Raw genomic sequence first — 19,470 nt, 5'->3', positions numbered from 1 at the left:
TTTGTCAGCTTTTGGACACCTTTGAAGGTGTTTTCTATGTGTTTCTATGTGTTTTTGTTTGCCTGCCATTGGTTTTAACGGTGTTCGAAGGTGTTCGACGAACAGTTCGACGAACAGTTCGGCGAACACACGGGTGTTCGACGAACCGAACCGAACTCGAACACTACGGTGGTGGCTCAACACTAATTATTAGAACTATAAAGCTCTGCACAAGTTTATCTGTAACACACTTAGCAATTATTGTTTTGTTCTGGATTGCACATTACAATCACTATATTTACACATGGATATAACAGTATTTGAACAAGCACAAAGTTCAGTGAGAGCCATTTGGGATTTTGCAATATCTAGAGCAGCAGCTTGTCAGGAGCTGAGAGGGAGGGGGAGGGATATGAGCGTAGACATGCCATTGGTGTAACCTGTGCAGCTGCACAAGAGCCCCAAGAGATAATGGGGCCCACCACTACCTCGAAAGTAGGTGGAATTGTGAATTATCATGAGCTATTAGCTTGCAAAAGGCCCATATATTGCTCTTGCACAGGGGTCTTCTTTTGTCTGTGTCCATTCCTGAAGCAGCTATCTTCTGTATTGAAATCAATTGGGTGGAGTGAGGTGGCTGATATTTATTTATTTATTATGTGTTGTTTATATAGCGCATATTGAGCAATTAGAGACATCATCATCACTGTCCTCACTGAGGCTCACCATCTAAATTCCCTATCAGTATGTCTTTGGAGTGTGGAAGGAAACCGGATCATCCGGAGGAAACCCACACAAACACGGAGAGAACATACAAACTTGTTGAAGATGTTGTCCTTGGTGAAATTTGAACCCAGGACCCCAGTGCAGCATGGCAACAGTGCTAATCACTGAGTTACCATGCTTCCAAATTTGTGATAACCGTCTGGGAAAGGCCATTTTCTGATCCAGCAAGACTGTGCCAAGTGCAAAAAGCAAGGTTCATAAAGGCATGGTTGGTTGAGTTTGGGGTAAGGTAAGATGAGTGGCCGCACCAGGCCCGGACCACAAGCTCATGAAACACCTGTGGAATTAACAAGAACAAACATTTTAAGCCAGGCCCTCTCCTCAAACATCAGTGTCTGACTTCACAAATGCTCTTCTGGATGAATAGCCCAAAATTCCTGCAGACAGACTCCAAAATCTTGTAGAAAGCTTTCACAGAAGAGTAGAAACTGGTATAGCTGCAAAAGGGGAACTGACTCCATATCAATACCTATGGATTGAGAATGAGATGTCATAAAAGCTCCTATTGATGTAATGTGGAAGTGATTATAGGAACCGAAAGTTTACTGATCTCATTTGTCTAGATGGTTCTGACAATAGAATAATTCCTCTGATTGGTAATAAATATTGAACGTAGTTTTTCTATGAGAAATTGGAATTTTAACATATTATTTGAAGAAAAACCGGCAACTTTCCCAGAGACATAAAACTGCTAATCAGTCCTTTAATCTTATAGTACAAGTCTCCACAAGCTGCAGATTGACTGTTATCTGATACTTTCATTCTCCAAGACTGTAAGTAGTATTAACAGCATCACTCTTGGCTATGTCTGGCTATCTCTGTTATCGCAGATCAGTTGTATTCAAGTAAAGTAATATCTAAAACATAATAATGATAATGGTTAAGGGTAATAATATGTGAAGAACATCAGGGGCGGACACTGACTGCTTGGGGCCTGTGCAAGAAATGTGTCTGGGCCCCCCCATCTTTTATGGCGACAAAGCTACAGATGTATATATAGCCACACACACACATACATATATACCTCTTACTTAGCCTCCTTTATTATGTATATTGCCATCCCTTATTACACAGTGCGATCTCTGTTATGTACAGCACTGTCCCTTACATATTGGATTATTTATAGCTCCCTGTCTTTATTACATACTGTCTTCTGTTGTGAGATATACAGGTGCTTCTCACTAACTTAGAATATCATGAAAAAGTTAATTCATTTCAGTTCTTCAATACAAAAATTTAAACTCATATATTATATAGAGTCATTACAGACAGAGTGATCTATTTCAAGTGTTTATTTCTGTTAATGTTGATGATTATGGCTTACAGCCAATGAAAACACAAAAGTCATTATCTCAGTAAATTAGAATACTTTATAACAAGAGCTTGAAAAATGTTTTTAAAATACGAAATGTTGGCCTACTGAAATGTATGTTCTGTAAATGCACTCAATACTTGGTCGGGGCTCTTTTTGCATCAATTACTGCATCAATGCGGCGTGGCATGGAGGCGATCAGCCTGTGGCACTGCTGAGGTGTTATGGAAGCCCAGGTTGCTTTGATAGCAGCCTTCAGCTCGTCTGCAATGTTGGATCTGGTGTCTCTCATCTTCCTCTTGACAATACCTCATAGATTCTCTATGAGGTTAAGGTCAGGCGAGTTTGCTGGCCAATCAAGCACAGTGATACTGATGTTTTTAAACCAGGTATTGGTACTTTTGGCAGTGTGGACAGGTTCCAAGTCCTGCTGGAGAATAAGATACCTAAAAGATACCTACAATTACACACAATAGACTCCAAGACGGTTTCATTCCTGACTAATCAACATCCTATCACACCAGTGTTCTATATATTGCCAAAAATTCATAAATCTCTGACCAATCCACACGACCGACCCATCGTGGCCTCGACTGACTCCATTCTTTCGCCTTTGGCCATCTATCTTGAAAAGATCCTGACCCCGTTAGTCAAACAGACACGAGCTTTCCTACTGGACACAAGCGAATTCTTAACTATTATCAGACAACTACCTACTATCCCGCAAGACAGCCTACTGGTCACATTGGACGTCACCAGCCTATATACCTCCATCACCCATGACAAGGGCATTGAAGCCTCATCACATCTCCTTATCCAATCTGATCTATCCCCCTCCTCGGTTAACTTTTGTTTAGAACTACTCTCCCTTGTTCTCCGTGAAAACTATTTTATCTTCAGGGATGAATTTTATGTACAGCAACAAGGGACCCCGATGGGTTCGGACGTAGCACCGGCTTACGCAAACGCCTACATGCATAAACTTGAGGAAGACTTTGTCTACTCCAATGAGCTTTTAATTAGACATTGTACAACCTACCACCGCTACATAGATGACATTTTCCTCATCTGGCAGGGACCACTGAAAACACTGACCTTGTTCGTAACCACACTTAATTCCGTCAGACAAGAGCTGCAATTTACCCTTAACTATAATTCTAAGCAAATTCCTTTCCTAGACACAGTGGTCATCTGGGAAAATGATGGGACACTTACAACAGACCTCTTCTCCAAACCTACTGATTGCAATAGTTTATTACATTATTCCAGTTGCCACTCTAAATCCACCAAAAATAGCCTCCCCAGCTCCCAATTCCACAGGATCAAGCGGATAGTCTCCAACCATGATCTGATCCCTCAACGCCTAGAAGAGATGTCACAAACATTTCGCGAGAGACACTACCCCAACTAAATTCTAACCAGTGAAACATCTAGAGCACTGAATCAGGACAGGCCACAACCACCCACTGTCAAAACCGAGAGGTTGCCTTTTGTGCATACCTACCAACCGTTAATGTCTAAAGTCCACAATACAATAAGGAAACACTGGCCCCTTCTCTCTAGAGCTTACCCTGAGATTCCAGCCTTCAGGAACCCGGCTTTGATGTGCACTAGGAGAGCCCCAAACATTAAAGATAAAATTGTCAGGGCCGACTTAGGAAGCTCACGCACTACCCCATCACAACGTCTATTGACGTTGAGTTTCACGTTTTGGATTGAAGAACTGAAATAAATTAACTTTTGATGATATTCTAATTTTGTGAGATGCACCTGTATAACACAATAACGGCTGATGGAGCATGGGAAAGCTTCTTTTCTGATGGAGGAGCTGATGGACTGGTCTTCTGGTCACCGGCAGCTCCATCAGCAGTCATTTTATATCTAACAAGAGACGACTATGTAATAAAAGATTGCGCTGTGACTGACAAAAATAACAAGAATACGCTATGTAAGGAACAGCACTGAACATAACAGCTGAGGAAGCTGTATAATAAGAGACGGCACAATATAAAACTAAAGAGGATGGTATGTAATAAGGGAGGGTGTTATACATAATAAAAGATGAAACTATATAACTAAGGATGGCGCTATACATAATAAGTGAGTACACTATATACTAAGGGAGTATGCTATACATAATAAGGCTACATGCCTGTATCTGTGTGCAGTGTCGGTGTGCTGCCTGCTTTTACAGACGCAATGAGCATGTCCTATTCTGATCCTCAGAATCAGATCAGAACAGGGCATTCTCTGACCCTCACAGATCTCATTCTCAGATCTGTGATTTTCATGGATGTCTGAATGGATCTATAAAACTCTATGAGTCCGTGGACCATCCCATAAAAAAATCTGGCAGCACACGGACATTTCACACAAATGTGAGAATGCAGCCTAAGGGATTTTACAGATAACATTATCACTCCAAGTCACACAGTGCAAATACAGAATAATGTTTACATCCAGTCAGTTTCTGCTTTTTCTTCTCCATCTGGTCAGACCTTCATGTCGACATCTGGCAGCCACGACTTGTCTTGTCACGATGATCTCCAGCCTAGAAAATAACAAGGTCACATATATTGTATACATACAGTACAGACCAAAAGTTTGGACACACCTTCTCATTTCAAGATTTTTCTGTATTTTAATGACTTTGAAAATTGTACATTCACACTGAAGGCATCAAAACTATGAATTAACACATGTGGAATTATATACTTAACAAAAAAGTGTGAAACAACTGAAAATATGTCTTATATTCTAGGTTCTTCAAAGTAGCCACCTTTTGCTTTGATGACTGCTTTGCACACTCTTGGCATTCTCTTGATGAGCTTCATGAGGTAGTCACCGGAAATGTTCTTCCAACAATCTTCCAACAATGTTTTATATTTCAGTATAAAAATAAAAAACACAACTTACCTCTCAGCGTGCTCCCCTGCAGCAGCATCCTCCTCATTGCCAGAAACTTTCGCTCTGACCCAGGCGCGCGCTGATGTGACGCTCACAGCCCTACCCTCAGAGATGGGTGGTACTCAGAGCCGGGTCAGATGTTGGGGGTTGTAGCCATGGCCTGGACCCGTTCCGTGCCCAGGGCCGTCACAATAAAAGATGTAATGGGCTTTCAGGTTTTGGTGTTAATCGAGTGGTTATATTGACTACGCCACCTGTGGTTTCTGGTGATCCTCCACCAGCACTGCGTTCAGTCCTCTGAGGTGGGATGTAGTGGCAGCAGCAGATGGTACTACTCCCCACAGGCGGAGCAGGGCCTCAGGGCAGAGGGAACAGGAGGATGGGAATTGTAGTTGGAGATGTGGTGCGGTGTCGTGCGGTGCCGCATGGCAATAAGAAACCGGAGGCCATAGGTGTAGTCTTCCAAGCTTTACTCATGGTAGAATGCACAGCTGCAAGGCTTCTCCCTGCTCCTCATGGTGCGCTGCGGCCACCAGGACCGGGGGTCCGACAACCTCCGAGTAGTTCAGGTGCTTTGGTCAGGACCCCTCACCAGAGTGTTCCTAGACGTCCCCACTAGGTCCTCTCCTGTCCATATGTGGTGCGTGTACTAAGGCCGGGTCTCCCTCTGGACTATGCACAGAACAAGGGTACGGGTGGCAACTCCGCTGCGTCCGTTACCCGGTGGGAACCACTGAGCCTACGGGCTTCTCCGACTAAGACGTGAAGTGACAGAGTCAGATATCGGGGGCCGGTACCCCTTTTGCAGCAGGAATCCCTCTGACTAGGCCAGAATAGTGAGGACAGGTGGCGTATACCCCTCCGTCTGCATCCCCCTGGGATCCTTTTGCCTGTGGAGCTTGTCTTGTATGCTCCCCTCTAGGCCTTCTTGGGTAGGGACCTTGACCGGGTAGAGACAGCCGTTAACTCTAGCCCGCTCCTCGACTCAAGGCCAGAGTACGAGGACCGTGTCCCCATCAACTGCAGGTTCACTCAGAAAGCCACGTTCAGTGATGAAGATCACAATCAAAATACCCTAAGCCCAAGATGGCTGTTTATTAAATATGAATTATTAAGTGTCACCCAAAAGTGCGTCCTACATCCTCACCCACTACATGGTTCCCCCTAACTTTGGTTCCCCCATCTCCACTTATCCCGGATGGGGCAGCACCCTGGTGCATATGAGCCCCCCCTAAGTCGGAGAGGTGTAGTGTTGAATGCAGAGGTGGGGTCCTGACAGTTACACCATCCTTACCTCGAAGGGGAGATACCACACCTCCTTTAAGAGATGCAGTACTCCTGTGGCGACCGAACCCTCAGGGGCGCCACAATGACGTCATCAAGCAACGCAGGCTTGTGTCAGGGAAGAAGCGCAGGGCAGGAAGCAGAGGTGAGGATGGGTCCCTCCAGCTCCGCTGCCATTTTCTTCCTGTCAGCAGCGTAGCTGGAGGGATCGCTCCCTGCCCGCCGCATATGATGAGCTTGGGGCTCTGAGAAGCAGGCCAGATTGCCCTCAATATTAAACGCCCTTCAAGGGCCCCCCTGCACCGCCGGGCCCCGGTGAAGTTTCAACAGCTGCACCAGCGGTAGGTCCGCCCCTGAAGAACATGTCCGCTCACCTGCATAAGGATGAGCTGCAGTCGCCACATAGTTCTTGAATAAGTTTGGCACTGTACAGTATATGTAAGGAAGCAAACATTTTTTGTAATCTCATACAACCCTTTAGAGACTTGGAAAATGGATAATAATGAGCAGCAGGGAGTTTTATCGGTATTAAAAGACAACCCATGCTTCACATTATATACCAGAGCTGGTTGAGGCAATGCAGGAATTTGACTATAAACTATTTTGTGGAACTAGCCACCTCATTTGAAACAGGAAGGACATAATGGTTGGGTAGTAGGACATGAGCTTTTTGGATACATGCAGTAATCAAGTTAGATCTTATAGATCTTATTTTACTGAGAGTGATAAGCAGTCATTTAGAGATCTACATCGGTCTGAAACATAGCTTTAATTAACCCAAAAGTGTGTTTTATTTAAAAATGCTATTGTGTCACTGCAAGACCTCCACCAGGACAAGTGGACAAAACATAGCACAGCAACCAGTAACGCTGAGATTGTCCTAGGGTTAGAGCATTAGGTGAGACATGAGAGGTGCTGTCTCGAAAAGAGCAAACCTACTCTGGGACAATGTCCATCCCTAAGATTTCACCAGACTAATAGTATTGGCTCCAGCAGCTTAATATTATGGTAAACCATAATGGTTGGACCATAAGTGGTCTTCAGGTTGCTGTAGAAGTAGTGACATTTTTTTATTTTTTTTGGAATATCTGTCAAATGTATGAAGCTTTGTTACTTTTTTAGAACTGGTTGTACAATAAGTGAGTCCTTTGTTCCAGTATGTTCTTAACATGATTTTTTCATACTCATCAATATTTTTTTCCCATAGCTTTTGGTTAAGATGGTTAGCCTAAATGGATATCCAAAATCTGATCAAAAAAATCTCATATTGGGTCACACACAAGTCAGTTGCTTCAGGAATTTATTGCATTGAAGTTAGACATGAAGAAACAAGTACCGTAGATGTGGAAAAACATGAGAAAAAGCTGAGTGAGAACCCTGAATTGCGATAGAAGAAGATAGCTGTTCTACTGCGGCTTCTTGTGTTCTACTTGTTGCGTCTCATTATATTTGACTGGTTCTTCAATCTCTTCAGTTTTTGAGTCCACTATATTGCCATCAACATAGGTTTCGGTTTTCACCACTGTCCTCCTAGTTTTCACTATGAGTATAAAGAGCAACAAAAAGGTGTTAAAAATCATACAAGTACTACAACTAATACTACAATCAATATACAACTACTGGTACCACCACTACAGCTCACTACTGTGACGCCCCTGCGGGTCCAGCTGCCACAGAGGTACTGCATCTCACCCAGAGGTGTGGTACCCCACTCTCAGGTAAGGAGGGAGTACTACCCGGGACCCACACACCCACATCCAATACACTCCACTTCAGTAGGGAAGGGCGAGATTGCTCCTAAGGGAGAGCACAGTTCCTGGTCACTAGCTGGAGGGTGGAACTAGGTAGAGCAGGTGGGTAGAGGAAGAAGTTCAGTGGAGCACAGAGGGTAGGAGTATAAAAGAAGGGGTGGAAACATCTAGAAGGAGTTTTGCTCACGGGAGCAAGGGGAGCAGTTCAGTCAGTCTCCTGTTCCAGTGCTTGGAGCAGGAGGGGAGTTCAGTTGGGCCCCCAGTCAGAGGGGCCCAAGAGAAGGAAAGAGAAGAAAGAAGACGGGAGCAGTGAGGAGGGCTCCAGAGAGAGTGCGGATGCCACCCATGTGCCCGAATTCACGCTGAAGTGGAGGGATCAGGCCGCAGTAGGGGACCGGCTCCAGCCTAGTGGAGTACTTTAAGGCTCAGCTAGCAAACCGGAGGTTGCAGTATTTCAAGTGCTATAACCACCTTCCACACACAATCGCCGAAAAGGTGACCATATAGGACCAAGGGGACAGACCGAACGTCGCCCGACAGGGCCCATGGCCACACGCTTGGGTCACTGGGTGTGAGGCGCAGGGCAGGAGGGCGAGAGCCAGCGCAGTGAGACGAACTGGAGAGGTACACAGAAAGGGGTCCCGTTTAAGTGCTTCCAAGATAACTGAGAGTTGGCTGGATCACTTCCCTGGAGGACACAGGACGACATGGGCGGTTATAATCTGGCCATTGTAACCTGGAGGACTGAACAACTGTGAATAAAACCAGAAGACTGCATCCCACTGTGTCCTTGACTAATTGCTGCGTCACCTGCCCTGCACTACACTGCACCAACAACATCTATTCTTTAAATCATCTACGCTGCCCTGGAGCTGTTCTCTGCCTGTGGAAAGCTGAACCAACTCTGCTGCGTCACCATCAGCTCCAGTGGATCTGCACCGCAGCGGCGGCCCAATATAGCCGCATACCACAGGTGGCGTCACAAACATTATCTCCAAAAACTTTATTCTCCTTTTTACTTTTCCTTTAATTGACCGCCCTGGGTCACGGACCGGGTCACTGCCACCATGACATCCCCCAGCACAGACCGGCCCAGCTACCGAGTACCCCACGGCCCAGGGGGTGCGTCACTACCATCACTATTACTACCACCACTACATCTATTGTACAACAACTACAACGGCTATGACTAAAACTACCATAGATACTACTACAAGAGCTACCACTACAAGTGCTACTAATAAAACAATTACCAGTGCTACCACTACATCTAATACCACGCTACCCCTAAAACTACAACTAGTTCCGCTAAAACTACTATCAATAGTATTAGTACCACCACTACAACTACTACTGCTACTACAACCAGCATTATATCTTGTGTACTACCATGAATACTTCCAACCAGCATTATATCTCGTGTACTACCATGAATACTACTACCAATCCCAGGACTACTAACATCACATGTACTTAACAAGATCTATGACTTTACACTACTAGTATGAGACTTCAGTGATCACAGTCAGTAAAACAGGATGCTAAATTTTTCTTCTCTACTGTCATGTCAAAAGAACATAATTCGAATACAGTGGCCATTGTATAGTTACTGCAACTGTTATTATGATGTTCAGGTTGATAATACTATAACATTATGAAAGGTATCCAGTAGTACTGTACTTTCACATGTTACATGATAAGACATCAATACAAGCTAATGAGACTTTAAAGGGGGTGGACAACCACAACTTAATCAATTCAGGAATCTAATTAAAATAAAAACAATCTATACTCACCTCCCACAGTGGCGAGTGACATAACAGTGTTGTGTGACATGCAGACTGCAGCCAAAGAGTGTATGCTAGTCAGCTGAGGCCTTTACTATTTCATCAAAGCAAATGTCCGCCCTGACGGGATATTAATGAGCAGCAGCCACATAGTGTCCACTCATTAGCTGCAGCTTGCATGTAGCACAACAATGCCGTGTGACTCTTTTGAAATGGCGCCACTGTGGAAGTGAGTATAGATTGTTTTTATGCTAACTGATTATCATGGGTTGTCTAGTAGTAGATATCCCCTTTAAGAGCATTATAATTGCTATATTTACCATCTGAGCTTTTACTTCCAGATCCAACAGTAGCTGATGAACTTTGACCACCAGATCTTGAACCTGAAGTGCTAGAAGAGGCTGATGCGCTAGAGCTTTGGCTACCAGAACCTGCACTTCCAGAGCCTGAGGAGCTGACTTGACCTCTAGATGCAGAAGATGATGTTGTGCTAGAGGTCTGACTAGAAGTGTGTGAGCCACCAGAACCTCTACTTGAAGTATCTGAAGCACTAGAGCCTCCACTTCCTGAAACTGCACTTCCTGTTCTTGTAGTTTGGGAAGTTGTAGAAGCTCTGGAAGACTGGACTGATGTGCCTCCAGCTTTGGAACCTTGAGTAGTAGTTGTGGCTCCGCTTCCTTGTGTCGTACCTTGCCCAGCCTGAGCATCTCTGTTAGAATAACAAAATGTAGAGAAATAGACAATTACCAATGCATTATATTATAAAATTGGTGCAAACAGTCATTTTCTTATTTACCCTTCTTCCAAAAGCTTTTGATAGGTTGCAATTTCCTGTTCAAGGAGGACTTTAATATTCAAGAGTTCTTCATACTCAGACTTTTGGCATTGTGTATCATTCTTTATTTGTTCCAGCTGCTCCTCCACACTGCTGATTGTCACCTGGATTTGTGATATTTGCGAGCAGTAGCTACCTTCTTTTTCTGCCAGTGAACTCTCCAAAGATTGTTTCTAGTTTAAAATGTGGGAAAGTTTATTAACTTCCTGTTCACACATTCCGATTTCTAGATTTATTCAGTTAGGTTCATTTATGTGTTCATAAGGGAAAGGTTGTATTCAGGAAGTCGGTATGTCGACACATGGAGCCCTATGTTGAGGAGTAACGCAAAGCTTCTGGAACCCTATGCAAATTTTGTAAGGGGTCTCCCATCTACCATAGGCCATTTGTAATATAGTTTTTTTAGTGAACAAGGGGACCTTGTATGTATGCCCCCATAAACTTCTCTCAGTGGTATTACAATTATGTACAACTCAACAATTCTACAAAGCCATAATAATGGTTAAATATAATCTCCTTCATATATCTCCAAGCTAATCTACCAACATGCAACCTCCGGTCCTTTCAAAACCTCCTTTTCTCCTCCACACTTATGCGTTCAACCAATCGCCTCCAAGACTTCTCCCGAATATTCCTCATCCTCTGAAATTCTGTGCCTCAACACGTCCGATTATCTGCCATACTCGGTACCTTCAGATGGAACCTGAAAACCATCTCTTCAAGAAAGCCTACAGCCTTCAATGACCTCCAGCCACCTCACCACCACTGAAGCTACCATAACCCTTTAACCTACTGTCTCCTTCCCCGTTATTATGTAGAATGTAAGCCCGCAAGGGCAGGGTCCTCTCCCCTCTGTACCAGTCTGTCACTGTTAGTTTGTTCACTGTAATTTATATTTGTATTTTGTACTTTAACCCCATCTCATGTACAGCACCATGGAATCAATGGTGCTCTAAACAAAAATAATAATAATATAAACCTTTCATGATGTGCCCTTCCAAACATTTATTGGGACCTTCTACTTGCCTGAATTTGGTTCCTTAGCCCAGCACAATTATCGATCAGCTGATTAAACTAGCAGCAATGCACCAGAACTGGCAAAACACAGATCATTGGGTAGGGGTCCTGAACAGTACTGAAACTCTCACCCATTACCTTGAGCTACCCTACCATTTATGGCCCACTACTTAATGTACGAAGCTGTGTCACTTGTGGTGTACAGCAGCACCTTCAATCCCTTGATTGGTGTGGTTGAAAAGAGACAGACAATAGGTTACTAATATTAGAGTCCTGGAAAGCTCTTTTATCCCTCAGTTTTAACTAATTGTGAATCTGATGTCTGGTTACCACAATAAGTCTAAATTTTCTAAATGCAAAGGAGGCACATACAAGGACCCGAGAGTTAGTTTATCCAATAATACATTACGAATGTTGGGAATTTACCATGGCAGACTGAGTTTGTAGCTCCATTTGCAGAGTTTGAAGAGTCTGCCTCAGCTGAGTAATCTCAGTCTTGTTTGTCTGCTCTTGTTGAACTCCTACAGTCATATCCTTCTGTATTTCACCACTCTGGAAAAATAATGAGAACAGAACTTAAATTACCAAGTGATGACAAGTTTCTGATCAATAAGGACACAGTTTGGACGTTTACCTTTTGGTTAAACCAGTCTTCAGCATCCTTGCGATTCTTCTCTGCCAACGCTTCATACTCAGTCCTCATGTCGTTGAGGATCTTTGTCAGATCTTTTCCTGGTGCTGCATCCATCTCGACATTGACTTGTCCAACAGTGGTTCCCTGGTTAGACTGTGCTTCCTAAAGGTAGATGGAGAAACTTAGCTTCTTATGGCCATTAATATAGATGGAAAAACCATTTAGTGTTTGTACAAAAATATATTATACAATCGTAGACCCTTTTCAGCTTCATTTTTTAACTCAAATTTTTTTTCTGAAAACTTTGTTCTACTTTTGCATACTTTTATATTAAAGGGAATATGTCACCAGGTTTTTGCTACCCCATTTGAGAGCAGCGTGATGTAGGCGCAGAGATCCCGATTCCAGTAATGTATCACTTACTGGACTGCTTGCTGCCATTTTGATAAAATAATTGATTTATTTACTACAGACCAAGCAATTCTCTGAATGCCGAGCCCACAACACTCATTGGCAACCTTCTGCCTATGCAAATGACGCGCCCCTGGGCCTGTGTCGCGCAGCGTTGCGCACGCGGGAGCTTACCCGGAGCCGGATCTCTTGAGAGTTGTAGTCTCGTGGCGGTGATCCGGTCCGTGCCCAGGGAGTCAAACTAAGTGGCGCTGTATCAGCGGTAGATGATGGACGACTACGCCACCCGTTGAATGCAGCTATGGAGCTGCCGCTGCAGGGCAGACCGCTGAGGCCGGTGGAAGGATGGTGCAGCGTGGATGGTATAACCCCCAACGGGAGGGGTATGGCCTCAGGGCAGCCGACGTGGATGATGGGGGTAGCAGGAACCACTCAGAGACGATGCGGTGTAGTTCAGGGTCTTTACTGGTGACAAGGATAGACCCTCCCGGAGTACTGGCTAGCGGTTGGGGCCTGGTCAGTCCTTGAGCAGATGGGATCTCCCCTGGCCAGGCGGAGTTGTAGGCCTCCCAAACTAACGATACTCTTCTGGCTACCTTGCTAGAAGCGAGTATAAGTAGCCCACGTCCCTGAGTGTACCGTGTGGTGCTCACCCGTATGGCCGGTGACTCGGGGCCTTCTAGTAGCTTCCGCTCCACGACGGCGGTGCTGGTCCCATGCATGTGACCGTGCCTTCGGGTTTCTTGGCCAGAGGACCTGAAATCCCCTGCCTGACGGATTCTGCTGCTGGGTAGGAGTTAGTCCCCACAGCCTCGGACTCCGGGTCCGGTAAGAAATCTTCTCAGTCAGGGCGAGCTCTGCAGCTGCCAGCCCCTGACTCTTTGTAACACTGCTCCCACAGAGCTCCTGTTGTTTCTTCCTATGCTGCTTCTCTTCTCTACTTCTGGCATGGCCCAGGAGCTGGGCCCAGCCGGGGCCACAGCTCCCTGTCAGCCCTCCTGGCTGAACTCTCCCTCTGAACTCTCTAACCCTGCCTCAGCCCCAGGTTTATATAGGGGAAGTCCTTCCCCTCCCAGGACTGGGCAGGAGGTGTGGCATGCATAGGATTCCTGACCAAGAGACCTCCCACCTGCTCTCAGTCATAACACTGCCGTTACTGTGGAAACCAGACCCCTGGGGTGCCACATTCCCCCCTAGTGAAATTTAGTACTCCGGGACTAAACATATTTTTAGAAAAACATAACAAGGTATAAACAATAATAATACAATAAGAAAAACACAGAAAGATGGTTACGGCGTGTCCGCAACCGGGTGCAGTCTTTGAAGAAAACAAAGGTGTCCATTTCACCAAAACAGGGAGACGTAACCAGGTAGGGGTCTGTCCTGCCCCGAGTCCTTAACAGTCTTTTAGTCCATCCTGGGTTACGCTCCACTAACTGTACAAAGGATTCCCGGTAAATCCACCAAGGACTCCTATAAATTACTAGAAACACATAATTATTTACAGGATATGGCCGCTCTCAGTCCTCGGCCAGTGGGGATAAGGATTGGCTGCTCACAGTCCTCAGCCTGGTAAGGGATAGGGGATGGCTGCTCACAGTCCTCAGCCTGGTAAGGGATAGGGACACACGGGGAACAATTCACTAATCCCAAGGGGGAACAAATTTTAATTAGCAGCAGTCCTTGTACCCTTACGGGTAACTATTTACAGCTCTTTATTCACGCTACTTCCCTTCAGTAGCTATGTCCTCTTTGTGCTCCCTCCTGAGGGTAGTCCTCAGACCCGTCCGGGTCCTCTTGGCTTTCCTCGTATTGGTAGTACTGCAGCTCCTCCTCGGTTAGCTGGGTTAGTATCTCTGCGACAGTCCTCCTCCCAGGTGGCCAGGACTTTACCTCCCTTTGGGCTGCCCCGGTTAATTGGGCCACCAGGATGCTCACTTTTTGCTCCTCTGTGAGGGGGTACACCTGGAAGAGGCTATCCAGCTTTTCTCTAAAGTCATGCAGGGTATGTGACTCCCCTGAGTACTGGGGTAGCCAGGCTGCTCCCGGGATATAGGGCATGGTGAAAGGCATAACCGCAACAGCGGTGGCGCTGGCGGGGGTTGAAGCGGTGAAGCTCTCCTCCGTATCCGACATCCTTCTCCCCCCTAGTGTACCGTGGCCTACCTTGCGATGATCCTCTTCCGTAGGCCGCGGCTCCGCAGTGGATCGTCAGGGTTGAGGACCTTCCGTCGCGCTCCTGTGACGTCAGCGTCTGCTGGGCTCCTTCCAGGACCTTACGCAACGTCCGGACGTGAGGCGGGGCTTCAGTTCTCGCGCGCTTTCGGAGTCCACGCCCCTCTTCTTCCCGCGCGGCGTCCTCAAGATGGCGTCCAATGGCGGGAAAACTCCACGTATGGTGGGAAGAAGGCCGAAGATGGCGCCGGATGGCGGGAAAACTCCACCGATGGCGGGAAGGAAGCGGAAGATGGCGCCGGATGGCGGGAATCTTCACCACAGGTAAGTTTGAACAGTCTTTTTCAGGCACGCAGTACCCGGTGGTTGCGGGCACGAAATCCTGCCGACTACGCCAAAAGTTGACGCGCCCCTGGGCCTGTGTCGCGCAGCGTTGCGCATGCGGGAGCTTACCCGGAGCCGGATCTCTTGAGAGTTGTAGTCTCGTGGCGGTGATCCGGTCCGTGCCCAGGGAGTCAAACTAAGTGGCGCTGTATCAGCGGTAGATGATGGACGACTACGCCACCCGTTGAATGCAGCTATGGAGCTGCCGCTGCAGGGCAGACCGCTGAGGCCGGTGGAAGGATGGTGCAGTGTGGATGGTATAACCCCCAACGGGAGGGGTATGGCCTCAGGGCAGCCGACGTGGATGATGGGGGTAGCAGGAACCACTCAGAGACGATGCGGTGTAGTTCAGGGTCTTTACTGGTGACAAGGATAGACCCTCCCGGAGTACTGGCTAGCGGTTGGGGCCTGGTCAGTCCTTGAGCAGATGGGATCTCCCCTGGCCAGGCGGAGTTGTAGGCCTCCCAAACTAACGATACTCTTCTGGCTACCTTGCTAGAAGCGAGTATAAGTAGCCCACGTCCCTGAGTGTACCGTGTGGTGCTCACCCGTATGGCCGGTGACTCGGGGCCTTCTAGTAGCTTCCGCTCCACGACGGCGGTGCTGGTCCCATGCGTGTGACCGTGCCTTCGGGTTTCTTGGCCAGAGGACCTGAAATCCCCTGCCTGACGGATTCTGCTGCTGGGTAGGAGTTAGTCCCCACAGCCTCGGACTCCGGGTCCGGTAAGAAATCTTCTCAATCAGGGCGAGCTCTGCAGCTGCCAGCCCCTGACTCTTTGTAACACTGCTCCCACAGAGCTCCTGTTGTTTCTTCCTATGCTGCTTCTCTTCTCTACTTCTGGCATGGCCCAGGAGCTGGGCCCAGCCGGGGCCACAGCTCCCTGTCAGCCCTCCTGGCTGAACTCTCCCTCTGAACTCTCTAACCCTGCCTCAGCCCCAGGTTTATATAGGGGAAGTCCTTCCCCTCCCAGGACTGGGCAGGAGGTGTGGCATGCATAGGATTCCTGACCAAGAGACCTCCCACCTGCTCTCAGACATAACACTGCCGTTACTGTGGAAACCAGACCCCTGGGGTGCCACACAAAGTGTACACAGAAAGCTGCCAATCAGTGGTGGGAGTGAGATTATACAGAGGTCACAAATATGCTTGACTACCTGACAGCAGATTTACTAGTCCTCTAATGATAATCTCCTGCTGATAAAACAGTGATTTTAACAAAGCTACAGTAAGCAGCCCAGTAAGTGACACATCGCTGGAATCAGGGCCTCTGCCACTACATTATGCTGCTCTCAGATTACTTGGCAAAAACCTGGTTACAGATTTCCTCTAATTATATCTTTGAACCGTCATGCAACTTTGATTAGGCTAGAGAATAAATAACATGAAAACTAGCTAGAGTATGTAAAAGTGAATATTAGATGAGAGATAACGAGAAGCTACTGGGCCCAAATACAATCTGTACTATGGCGACCCAACTGTCAATAACAAGTACATGTCCACGTCCACAGAAATGTCATTATGGTAAGACGGTATTAATTTGGCACTCATAGACATTAGTTTTAAAATATTAGCATTAATTTACAAGCTTTATGAGATCCTGTGAATTTACTTCCAAAAAACGTTATGTATACCTCCTCATGGTTCTTCTTAAGATAGGTCAGCTCCTCTGTCAGGCTTTCAACTTGCATCTCTAAGTCAGAATTACTCAAGGTCAGATCATCGAAAACCTTTCGGAGGCCATTAATATCTGCCTCAACACTCTGGCGCAGGTGAAGTTCACTTTCATACCTGGTGGTGAAGAATATTGATATCACATCATTCTGACTTGCATGTCACTCAGAAATCTAAAGAAATCTAAATACAGGACAGCATGGTGGCTTACAGCGCTGGGGTCCTCCTGAGTTAAAATTCCACTGAGGACAACATCCACAAGGAGTTTGTATGTTCTCCCCGTGTTTGGTGGGTTCCCTCCTGAAACTCATGTTTCCTTCCATACTCCAAAGACATACTGGTAGGGAATTTAAATATTGAGCCCTAATGGGGACAATGATTACTTTTGAGCTGTAGGTAGGAATGGACCAAGACTATTAATAGCCCCTAGGTATTAAGTTTCAGGGGGTCCTGAATCAATAATTATACCATGATAAGAATTTTGGATAAATAAAATTCCGTCCATGCAAATTTATTGCTCAAATTAATCAAAGTGTTGTTGGCCCTTCACACCAGGAGCCCGCAGGGAACTAGTTAGGCAGTCTGTTCCTTGATGAATATACAGAATTTTGAAAAGTTGACAATGACAAAAGATATAGTAAAAGCAATAAAATTGAAAGACATTGACAAAGAACATGACATTGTTAATAAACAATTGGAAATTACAGACTGGTTTCTTGAAGTATGCAATACCATAAGTAGAAAATATTTTTTTTATATGAAAATATATTATATAATGCAATAATAAAAATGTATATCATAGCATAATATCATTATTGATAAATCAGGTCTACATGTAAATATTAAAACGGGAATAATAAGCTAATAGACATCATACAGTAGTAAATACAAGGTATATAAATATTAGGTAGCTTTATCGTATCTTTCAAGAGTTAGGTCAAACTTTGAAACAGAAACATCTTTTTTTACTTACTTCATCCTGAAGTCATCTGCTGCAAGTCGGGCATTGTCAACTGACAACATGATGCTAGCATTGTCAGTAGCTGCATTTTGTATCTGCACATCAACAAAAAAAAATTGCGTTTTAGAACAATAATTGAATGACTTTGCCCCAAATATTACACTCATATACAAAATCAAGGCTGTATGTATGATAAACTACTAGCGGTTCCTGGAAAGAGGGGCTCATTCTAGGAAGGTAGGATGGTGAGAACCAGTACAATTATGTGGTCTCCACAGGTGGTACAATGTTAGCAAATAAGGAAGATGACAATTTACTCAAGGTATGAAATAGAATTGGGGCCCGAAACGTCTGATATTTAACTTTGCCATGGAGACCTCATCTTTTATATATGTCACAGATTAAAATATAATATGAAAAAACAAATAACCTTCACATTTTTGAAAAAAATGTAAATAAAAAAAAAACAAAACAGAAATGCTAGAACTGATTTTAATTAATGCAAAGTAGTTTTACAGTACAGATTATTTTTTCTCACCTGAGTTTTCAGATCTTCAATTGTTTGAAAATATTGGCTGTAGTCTTTGGATCCAGTGCTGGTGGAGCCTGGCTGATTCTTATCATACCAGTCCTTGATTTTTGCCTCAAGGTCTGTATTTGCCTCTTCCAAAGCATGAACTTTGTCCAAATATGAGGCTAGGCGGTCATTTAGGTTTTGCATTGTTTGCTTTTCATTTCCAGAGAGTAATCCATCATTTCCACCAAACCCACCACTACTAACACCTCCCCCAAAGCTACCACCAGCATGGCCTCCTCCAAAGTCACCAGATCCAAAACCTCCCCCAGAGCCACCAGAACCAAAGCCTCCGCCAAAGCCACCAGATACAAAACCTCCTACAGAGCCACCAGGGCCAAAACCTCCTCCAAATCCACCAGAAACAAAGCCTCCTCCAGAGCCTCCACCGAAACCACCTCCTGAGCCACCACCAAAACTACCTCCTGACACAGCACCACCAAATTGTCCTCCTGATCCACCATTATAACCATCAGTAAAACATGCAGTTCCCTGGCCACTACCAAAGCCTAAACCAGCACCACGTTGCTGTCTATAAGACGAACTGCTGACATTGACACTATAACTAGAAGCAGAAGTAGAACCGTAACCCCTGTTAAGCCCTCTACTACTTTTATATTCATTTGCCATAGTACCTAAAGCACAATGATACTTTCCACAGCCTACGAAATTGATGGTACCAGGAGAAACATAATATTACGGAGTGTTGTCATTTTATACAGCAGCATTGTAGGTGTGCCATATTGATATATTGTGTTGTGACAGCAATCTATTTGCCCATGCCCAATTTTTAGCCTGTGTTCGATAAAAGTACTATTTATCGTTAGTTTAGAAGACAGCAACAATGACAAAACCCTTTAATTAAATTGTTTAGTAAAGTAAATATACTATGAAGCAACTTCTACAATTTCCCAGTGTGTTCTCTTTGGTAATGCTAGGTAATTTGTAGGTTGAGTAGTATCGGTCTATTGCAATCTGAGATAGTCAGTCTGCTATTGTGC

The 19,470-nt window shown here is 45.2% G+C and overlaps 1 protein-coding gene across 1 annotated transcript; it reads right to left on the bottom strand.

Moving 5' to 3' along the window:
* Positions 1-7,599: 7,599 nt before the first annotated feature.
* LOC141272528 (keratin, type I cytoskeletal 13-like) lies at positions 7,600-19,181 on the bottom strand. Its single transcript, XM_073683341.1, has 8 exons — positions 18,434-19,181; positions 17,908-17,990; positions 16,895-17,051; positions 12,293-12,454; positions 12,085-12,210; positions 10,603-10,814; positions 10,127-10,515; positions 7,600-7,808 (listed from the first exon to the last, which is right to left on the bottom strand). Exons 1-8 carry the CDS (start codon positions 19,097-19,099, stop codon positions 7,675-7,677), a joined length of 1,929 nt encoding a protein of 642 aa, XP_073539442.1. The 5' UTR covers positions 19,100-19,181; the 3' UTR covers positions 7,600-7,674.
* Positions 19,182-19,470: the final 289 nt, after the last annotated feature.

This window comes from Phyllobates terribilis, unplaced genomic scaffold (assembly GCF_046119375.1).
Source record: "Phyllobates terribilis strain yellow unplaced genomic scaffold, ASM4611937v1 Scaffold_5__5_contigs__length_657084704, whole genome shotgun sequence".
Taxonomy (NCBI): domain Eukaryota; kingdom Metazoa; phylum Chordata; class Amphibia; order Anura; family Dendrobatidae; genus Phyllobates; species Phyllobates terribilis.
Note: the sequence above shows the minus strand (reverse complement) of the source record. Positions and strands in the feature narration are given on the sequence as shown.

Coding starts and splice junctions, on each gene's coding strand:
- LOC141272528 (XM_073683341.1), bottom strand. CDS start 19,099: ATGGCAAATGAATATAAAAGTAGTAGAGGGCTTAACAGGGGTTACGGT. Junction 17,052..17,907: donor GCAGATGACTTCAGGATGAA/GTAAGTAAAAAA, acceptor CTTCACCACCAG/GTATGAAAGTGAACTTCACC. Junction 7,809..10,126: donor TGGAAGTAAAAGCTCAGATG/GTAAATATAGCA, acceptor TTATACTCATAG/TGAAAACTAGGAGGACAGTG.